The sequence below is a fragment of the Salvelinus namaycush genome, unplaced genomic scaffold (assembly GCF_016432855.1).
Source record: "Salvelinus namaycush isolate Seneca unplaced genomic scaffold, SaNama_1.0 Scaffold463, whole genome shotgun sequence".
Classification (NCBI taxonomy): domain Eukaryota; kingdom Metazoa; phylum Chordata; class Actinopteri; order Salmoniformes; family Salmonidae; genus Salvelinus; species Salvelinus namaycush.
Genome location: NW_024061157.1, coordinates 73,079 through 82,528, shown reverse-complemented (window position 1 = coordinate 82,528; position 9,450 = coordinate 73,079). Strand labels below are relative to the sequence as shown.

Below are 9,450 nucleotides of genomic sequence, written 5' to 3'. Positions count from 1 at the left end.
CTCAATTTTCAGGTAGTACAAAAAGGTACGTAGAATACCGGAACATATTACAAGGAGTGGCCTCTTTTGTGACGAAAAACGACATTGCAACACTGCGCTACGGTCCGAATCTTTAGTTTCCGTGGCGCTTGCGGCAAACCTGAAGTCAGCAACGTGACGTCCTTCATAGTGGTGCCTCGTGACTCGGATGTACAGTTGTGCTCAGCTCAACGCTGTGGTCGCCGTTGTAAGTTTTGAGGGCTGAAGGAAGCACAGCGAAGACGTGTGAAACTTACTCCTCAGTCATAAGCGCCCTGCTCAATTACTAGCTTTTGAGTGGCGCGAACAGTAGAGTATATATAATTTCATATATATATATATAATTTTTGAGAGAGAGGACGGTCACGTGTGTTTGTAAAGGTGTGTTTGCAGAGGTCCTGTGGTGGCATATTTCTGCTTTACCAAATGAGGAGAGTTACAAACTTCACACACCAGTCAGAGTTTTACTTAAATTACATCTTTAATAATAATGGCCTTTTTTGACTTTCAATGATGCGCTATCTCTAATGAACCATTGAAAAGTACCAACAGAAAAGAAAAGTACAAAGATCTTTTATAGCCAAGACACACCCCTCTCAACCTACATGACGAACCACAGATCTTAGGAACAGTTCACAAAGGTTAAGATTTGTATGAAAGATATCTATAAAACATAGCAGACAGTTACTGCTGTGTCAACAGTTCTCATTGTAAAGACCAGTGTCTGGCCCCCTCCTACTCCAAACGAGAACCCGTCTCACCCTGGTACGGTATAGCACAAAAACATGACCTCATGTTATCTGGAATGCTCTTTAGGCTTTATCACCCTTAGACATCGTAAATCTCCTCTGTCAGTGCTATATCTCATAGAGGCCCATCCTCAGTGGAACACACACACAATACTTTATTCTGTCGAATAAAGCAACCATTATACTGCAATACAAGCATTATAACATAATCTTGCAATTTTCCACGACAGTCCTGAGTTCGAGCCAGGTATGTGAATGTTAATGTCTGGTACCATATTCCTCTCAGTCACTGACCACATCAATTCATTTATATGTGTCTAATCAGGGGAAAGTGGTAATCGCTAAGCAAGCAGCGTGACGTTCTTTACTCGGATACATTCACTCTGACATAGCCTGCTTCATATTCAGTTATTGTTTTGAAATTAAAAAAACATAATGTATTTTTTGGTCCTTTTTATACAACTTGATTTCATGTGGCATAAACAAAAGCACAACATTTTGTTTTACAATTTATGAGACAAGTGTTGGAGCATTATTTGTGTTTTCTCATGAACTTAAAAGTATATTTGATGTGATATATTAATTTCTACACTGGAACAGTGGCAAGGCATTTTCACTGTATGTATTAACTCATGGTATTTCAGGTGCCCTAACTGGTTAAAACTAACTGGTTAAAACTGACTGGTTAAAACTGACTGGTTAAAACTAACTGGTTAAAAAATATATAATTTCACACTAGGAGCATTGCTAACGTTTCTCTATGGTGTGGATTCTTTCATGTTCTTTCAATTGCCTTAATGAGGTAAAACTCTTTACGCACAGGGAGCATTGGTAGGGCTTCTCTCCTGTGTGTATTCTCTCATGCATTTTCAGGTTCCCTAACTCGGTAAAAGTCTTTCCGCACTGAGAACAGTGATGAGGCTTCTCACCTGTGTGTATTCTCTTATGCATTTTTAGACTCCCTAACTCTGTAAAACTCTTTCCACACAGGGAGCAGTGGAAAGGCTTATCTCCTGTGTGTGTCCGCTCATGTTTTTTCAGGTTGCTTAACTCTGTAAAACTCTTTCCACAAAGGGAACAGCGGAAAGGCTTCTCCCCGGTGTGTATTCTCGTATGTATTTTCAGGCTCCCTAACTCGGTAAAAGTCTTTCCACATTGAGAGCAGTGATGAGGCTTCTCGCCTGTGTGTGTCCGCTCATGCCTTTTCATGTTGCCTAACTCCGTAAAACTCTTTCCGCACAGTGAGCAGTGGAAAGGCTTCTCTCCTGTGTGTGTTCTCTCATGTGATTTCAGGTACCCTAACTTGGTAAAACACATTCCACATTGAGAGCATTCGTAAGGCTTCTCTCCTGTGTGTATTCTCTCATGTATTTTTAGGTTCCCTAACTGAGTAAAACTCTTCCCACACTGGGAGCAGTGATGAGGCTTTGCTCCAGTGTGCGTTCTCTCATGTCTTTTCAGGTTCCCTAACTTGGTAAAACTCTTCCCGCAGTGGGAGCAGTCGTGTCGTTTTGCTGGTTTGGACGTCTCTGGTTCCTCTGAGTCTGATTTTTCTCCTGCTAAAGACAAACAGAGGGTTTATTTAAACAGATAGACCTGAATAAACACTAATTGAAAACACTATTGAACTTCACTGTTGTTATGCAAATAATTTGTGGCATAAGCAAACATTTCTGGTCAAACAGTCTTATAAAACATCTGAATTAGTCTGAAAGGCGATTAGAAATAGGCCTGCATCAAAACACTTATAAAATATCTACCAGAATTAGTCTGAAAAGGGGATTGGAAACAGTCTGAAAAGGGGATTGGAAACAGTCTGAAAAGGGGATTGGAAACAGGCTGAAAAGGGGATTGGAAACAGGCTGAAAAGGGGATTGGAAACAGGCTGAAAAGGGGATTGGAAACAGGCTGAAAAGGGGATTGGAAACAGTCTGAAAAGGGGATTGGAAACAGCCTGAAAAGGGATTGGAAACAGTCTGAAAGGGGGATTGGAAACAGCCTGAAAAGGGGATTGGAAACAGCCTGAAAAGGGGATTGGAAACAGCCTGAAAAGGGGATTGGAAACAGCCTGAAAAGGGATTGGAAACAGTCTGAAAAGGGGATTGGAAACAGTCTGAAAAGGGGATTGGAAACAGTCTGAAAAGGGATTGGAAACAGTCTGAAAAGGGATTGGAAACAGCCTGAAAAGGGATTGGAAACAGTCTGAAAAGGGGATTGGAAACAGCCTGAAAAGGGATTGGAAACAGCTTGAAAAGGGATTGGAAACAGCTTGAAAAGGGGATTGGAAACAGCTTGAAAAGGGGATTGGAAACAGCTTGAAAAGGGATTGGAAACAGCTTGAAAAGGGATTGGAAACAGCTTGAAAAGGGGATTGGAAACAGCTTGAAAAGGGATCGGAAACAGCCTGAAAAGGGATCGGAAACAGTCTAAAAAAGGGATCGGAAACAGCTTGAAAAGGGATCGGAAACAGCTTGAAAAGGGATCGGAAACAGCCTGAAAAAGGGGATTAGAAACAGCCTGAAAAAGGGGATTAGAAACAGCCTGAAAAGGGGATTGGAAACAGCTTGAAAAGGGATTGGAAACAGCCTGAAAAGGGGATTGGAAACAGTCTGAAAAGGGATTAGAAACAGCCTGAAAAGGGATTAGAAACAGCCTGAAAAGGGGATTGGAAACAGTCTGAAAAGGGATTGGAAACAGCCTGAAAAGGGGATTGGAAACAGCCTGAAAAGGGGATTGGAAACAGCCTGAAAAGGGGATTGGAAACAGCCTGAAAAGGGGATTGGAAACAGTTTGAAAAGGGGATTGGAAACAGCTTGAAAAGGGATTGGAAACAGCTTGAAAAGGGATTGGAAACAGCTTGAAAAGGGGATTGGAAACAGCTTGAAAAGGGATCGGAAACAGTCTAAAAAAGGGATCGGAAACAGTCTAAAAAAGGGATCGGAAACAGCTTGAAAAGGGATCGGAAACAGCTTGAAAAGGGATCGGAAACAGCTTGAAAAGGGATCGGAAACAGCCTGAAAAAGGGGATTAGAAACAGCCTGAAAAAGGGGATTAGAAACAGCCTGAAAAAGGGGATTGGAAACAGCCTGAAAAGGGATTGGAAACAGTCTGAAAAGGGATTAGAAACAGCCTGAAAAGGGATTGGAAACAGCTTGAAAAGGGTATTGGAAACAGTCTGAAAAGGGGATTGGAAACAGTCTGAAAAGGGGATTGGAAACAGTCTGAAAAGGGGATTGGAAACAGTCTGAAAAGGGGATTGGAAACAGCCTGAAAAGGGATTGGAAACAGTCTGAAAAGGGATTGGAAACAGACTGAAAAGGGATTGGAAACTGCCTGAAAAGGGATTGGAAACAGTCTGAAAAGGGATTGGAAACAGCCTGAAAAGGGATTGGAAACAGCTTGAAAAGGGATCGGAAACAGCCTAAAAAGGGATCGGAAACAGCCTGAAAAGGGATCGGAAACAGCCTGAAAAGGGATCGGAAACAGTCTAAAAAATGGATCGGAAACAGCTTGAAAAGGGATCGGAAACAGCTTGAAAAGGGATCGGAAACAGCTTGAAAAGGGATCGGAAACAGCCTGAAAAAGGATCGGAAACAGCCTGAAAAAGGGGATTAGAAACAGCCTGAAAAAGGGGATTAGAAACAGCCTGAAAAGGGATTGGAAACAGCCTGAAAAAGGGGATTAGAAACAGCCTGAAAAGGGATTGGAAACAGCCTGAAAAGGGTATTGGAAACATCCTGAAAAGGGTATTGGAAACAGTCTGAAAAGGGGATTGGAAACAGTCTGAAAAGGGATTGGAAACAGCCTGAAAAGGGATTGGAAACAGCCTGAAAAGGGGATTGGAAACAGCCTGAAAAGGGGATTGGAAACAGCCTGAAAAGGGGATTGGAAACAGTCTGAAAAGGGGATTGGAAACAGCCTGAAAATGGGATTGGAAACAGCCTGAAAAGGGGATTGGAAACAGCCTGAAAAGGGGATTGGAAACAGTCTGAAAGGGGATCGGAAACAGACTGCATCAAAACAATCATGTTGAAGTAAATTCCCCTGACAACTATTATACTATTATACACTAAAAACAAACATATCATATCATAAACATATCACTAACAAACATATCATTAACATATAATTTCATTAACATATCATTAACATATCATATCATTAACATATTTTGAGGAGAGAGGATAATATAAGTTGACATAAGTAACAAGTAAAAGTAGACCAAACAATAACATATAGTGTTTCAACTGATATTCAAATTGTGTTTATGAATTATTTAGTGATTAAAAGTTATCATTCTGTTACCAAAAAAAAATCAAGCCTTTTATTTCCATTTACTGTAACCAGCCCTCTCACCCACTGAGCACCGACGGACACCAGGCATTCATGGACGTTGAAATACAGTATAGCAGGCAGAGCACACTAGAGTACCTGTTTAATTTACTGTATTTTACTTTACTGTACTTTACTGTACTGAACTCTACTGAACTCTACTGAGCTCTACTCTACTGAGCTCTACTCTACTGAGCTCTACTCTACTGAACTCTATGGAGCTCTACTCTACTGGACTCTATGGAGCTCTACTCTACTGGACTCTATGGAGCTCTACTCTACTGAACTCTACTGAACTCTACTGAGCTCTACTGAGCTCTACTCTACTGAACTCTACTGAGCTCTACTCTACTGAACTCTACTCTACTGAACTCTACTGAACTCTACTCTACTGAGCTCTACTCTACTGAACTCTACTGAGCTCTACTCTACTGAACTCTATGGAGCTCTACTCTACTGAACTCTATGGAGCTCTACTCTACTGAACTCTACTCTACTGAACTCTACTGAGCTCTACTCTACTGAACTCTACTGAACTCTACTGAACTCTACTCTACTGAACTCTACTGAGCTCTACTCTACTGAACTCTACTGAGCTCTACTCTACTGAACTCTATGGAGCTCTACTCTACTGAACTCTACTGAACTCTACTGAGCTCTACTCTACTGAACTCAACTCTACTGAGCTCTACTCTACTGAGCTCTACTCTACTGAACTCTACTGAGCTCTACTCTACTCTACTGAACTCTACTCTACTGAACTCTATGGAGCTCTACTCTACTGAACTCTACTGAACTCTACTGAGCTCTACTCTACTGAACTCTACTGAACTCTACTCTACTCTACTGAGCTCTACTCTACTCTACTGAGCTCTACTCTACTGAACTCTATGGAGCTCTACTCTACTGAACTCTACTGAACTCTACTGAGCTCTACTCTACTGAACTCTACTGAACTCTACTGAGCTCTACTCTACTGAGCTCTACTGAACTCTACGGAGCTCTACTCTACTGAACTCAACTCTACTGAGCTCTACTGAGCTCTACTCTACTGAACTCTACTGAGCTCTACTCTACTCTACTGAACTCTACTGAGCTCTACTCTACTGAACTCTACTGAGCTCTACTCTACTCTACTGAGCTCTACTCTACTGAGCTCTACTCTACTGAACTCTACTGAGCTCTACTCTACTCTACTGAGCTCTACTCTACTCTACTGAACTCTACTGAGCTCTACTCTACTGAACTCTACTCTAATGAGCTCTACTGAACTCTACTCTACTGAGCTCTACTCTCCTGAGCTCTACTCTCCTGAGCTCTACTCTACTGAGCTCTACTCTACTGAGCTCTACTCTACTCTACTGAACTCTACTCTACTGAGCTCTACTCTACTGAACTCTACTGAGCTCTACTCTACTGAGCTCTACTCTACTGAACTCTACTGAACTCTACTGAACTCTACTGAACTCTACTCTACTGAACTCTACTGAGCTCTACTCTACTGAACTCTACTGAGCTCTACTCTACTGAACTCTACTGAGCTCTACTCTACTGAACTCTATGGAGCTCTACTCTACTGAACTCTACTGAACTCTACTGAGCTCTACTCTACTGAACTCTACTGAGCTCTACTCTACTGAACTCTACGGAGCTCTACTCTACTGAGCTCTACTGAACTCTACTGAACTCTACGGAGCTCTACTCTACTGAACTCTACTGAACTCTACTGAGCTCTACTCTACTGAACTCTACTGAGCTCTACTCTACTGAGCTCTACTGAACTCTACTCTACTGAGCTCTACTGAACTCTACTCTACTGAACTCTACTGAGCTCTACTCTACTGAACTCTACTGAGCTCTACTCTACTCTACTGAACTCTACTCTACTGAACTCTACTCTACTGAACTCTACACTACTGAACTCTACTGAGCTCTACTCTACTCTACTCTACTGAGCTCTACTCTACTCTACTGAACTCTACTGAGCTCTACTCTACTGAACTCTACTCTAATGAGCTCTACTGAACTCTACTCTACTGAGCTCTACTCTCCTGAGCTCTACTCTCCTGAGCTCTACTCTACTGAGCTCTACTCTACTGAGCTCTACTCTACTCTACTGAACTCTACTCTACTGAGCTCTACTCTACTGAACTCTACTCTACTGAGCTCTACTCTACTGAACTCTACTGAGCTCTACTCTACTGAGCTCTACTCTACTGAACTCTACTCTACTCTACTGTACTCTACTCTACTGAACTCTACTCTACTGAACTCTACTGAACGCTATTGTACTGAACTCTACTGAACTCTACTGAACTGAGCTCTACTCTACTGAACTCTACTGAACTGGACTCTACTGAACTCTACTGTACTCTACTCTACTGAACTCTACTGAACTCTACTGAACTCTACTCTACTGAAGAGTAGAATATTTGGTTGTTTAGCTATCTGTAAGAGGCTCCAAGAGAATCTGGAAACGCAGCCACAACATATTCAAGTGTAGGATTTCAGTTGAATAACTCTTCAAAATGACACATTAGTTCAACAACTGCAGTGTTTGTGCCCCTGTTTTAAAGACAGTTCTCACTGTAGCTGCTTTTAGCAATGCTGGTGTATTTACACTAGCGCTGCTCGCAATTGCGTTGCACAAAAAACTGAACAGTCAGAAGCCAGAGGTGATATAAAATTACATTTTAATTTACTGAGTTGGTGAGCTGGACTATTGGTCTTTCAAACGGGAAGAATTTGAGACAAAATAGCTAAAGGAACGTATTATTAAAACAGACTTTCCAAACGTTCCAGACCCACTTTCTCTCTGCTTTCAAAATAAAAGTTATTACTTTTTTTTGTGCACATATGGCGCAAGTGCAGGACTTTTATTTTGATAAAAGCCGATATACTCACTGGTGATCGTCAGATCTTGTTCAGTCTCCTCCTCCTCTCTTTCCTCATCCTCTTTCACTCTAGAAGGCTCTTCCTCTTTTTTCAAGACAATATCCTCCTCCTCTTCTTCCTTTTTGATCCCGAAAGCTTCTTCCTCCTCTTCTTCTTTCACTCCAAACGGTTCTTTCAATGTGATATCCTCCTCTTCCTCCTTTTTAATTCTGAAAGCTTCCATCTCCTCCTCCTCTTCCACAATAACAGTCTCTATCCACTCTTCCTCTTTCACTCCAAACGTTTCTTTCTCCTCTTTCACTGTAACATCATCCTCCTCTTCTTCCTCTTTTACCATTTTGAAAGCCCCTTCCTCTCCTTTCACTGTAATATCCCCCTCTTCCTCTTTTACGATAATGTTCAGCCTCAGAGTTTCTTTCTCCGTCCAACAGACCTCCTCTTCTTTAGCAGAGGAGTAGCTCACTGAGCTCATGGTCGGGGATGTTAGCTAGCTAGCTAGTTAGTTAGCATTAGCGACTAGCTTATTGCTAGTTTGACTATCAATTTCAACAAATTGTCAATTACGTTTAAGTTAACTAACGTTACTAGATACGTAAACAGAATTGTGTTTAAAACACAGAGTAATATATCCAAAATGGGCTTAAGAGCTTCAGTGTTTCGCTTTTCTGTTGGCTAGCAAAATACCGAAGTGGTTAATTAAATAAGCAGCTTTGTTGTTGAAGTGTGCCGTCCCGTCCACTAGATTATGCGTCACGCAAGAAGCATTCACCTGAAACTCACAACGCCATCTGCTGACTGGAGTTGAGTTGAGTTGAGTTTATTTTTACAGGGACAGTGCACATTAATCAACGTTTCAGTAAAAGTGCCGGTTTTAGCCAGCCGGCTAATTTTCAACCGCAGTCCCTGGGCAGGTTATTAAAAACAATTACAATATAGACAATAGCAACATAGAACAAGACATAGCAACATAGGACAAGCAAGACGTAGCATACAGACAGAGCAACATAGAACAAAAAGCAGCAAGACAAAATTCATAAAAGCGACAAAGTGTTTCCACACCTCACCATACAGACAACAGACATGGAAAGCGGCAACACACAGCTAGGGACCATGTTCACAAATCTGATTGATCTTTAGCCATGTCTTCAAGCATTTTGTGAAAGTGTGATATGTTGTGCAGTTATGTGTGTCTGATGGCAGTGTATTCCAGACATGGGAAGCTCTCACAGAAAAAGCGGATTTACTAAAGGTGCTTTTCCTTAGGGGAACTACACAGTCACCTCTCATGGCAAACCTTGTGGATCTGCTGCCATATGTTTGGGTTTTCTGTTTAACAAAAATACTGAGTGGAGGGGGAGCCAAGCCATTTAGGATCTTGAATACAAGACATGCATCGGTATATTGCACAAGATTTTCCCAACTCAGGAGCTCATGCTTTCTGAGGATGTGACAGTGA

The 9,450-nt window shown here is 41.7% G+C and overlaps 1 protein-coding gene across 1 annotated transcript; it reads right to left on the bottom strand.

The window, feature by feature from the left end:
* Positions 1-701: 701 nt before the first annotated feature.
* Positions 702-8,217, bottom strand: LOC120041419 (zinc finger protein 239-like). The gene is made up of 2 exons (XM_038986369.1): positions 8,004-8,217; positions 702-2,326 (listed from the first exon to the last, which is right to left on the bottom strand). The coding sequence occupies exons 1-2, from the start codon at positions 8,215-8,217 to the stop codon at positions 1,515-1,517; spliced, it is 1,026 nt and encodes a 341-aa protein (XP_038842297.1). The 3' UTR covers positions 702-1,514.
* Between the last annotated feature and the right edge of the window lie 1,233 nt (positions 8,218-9,450).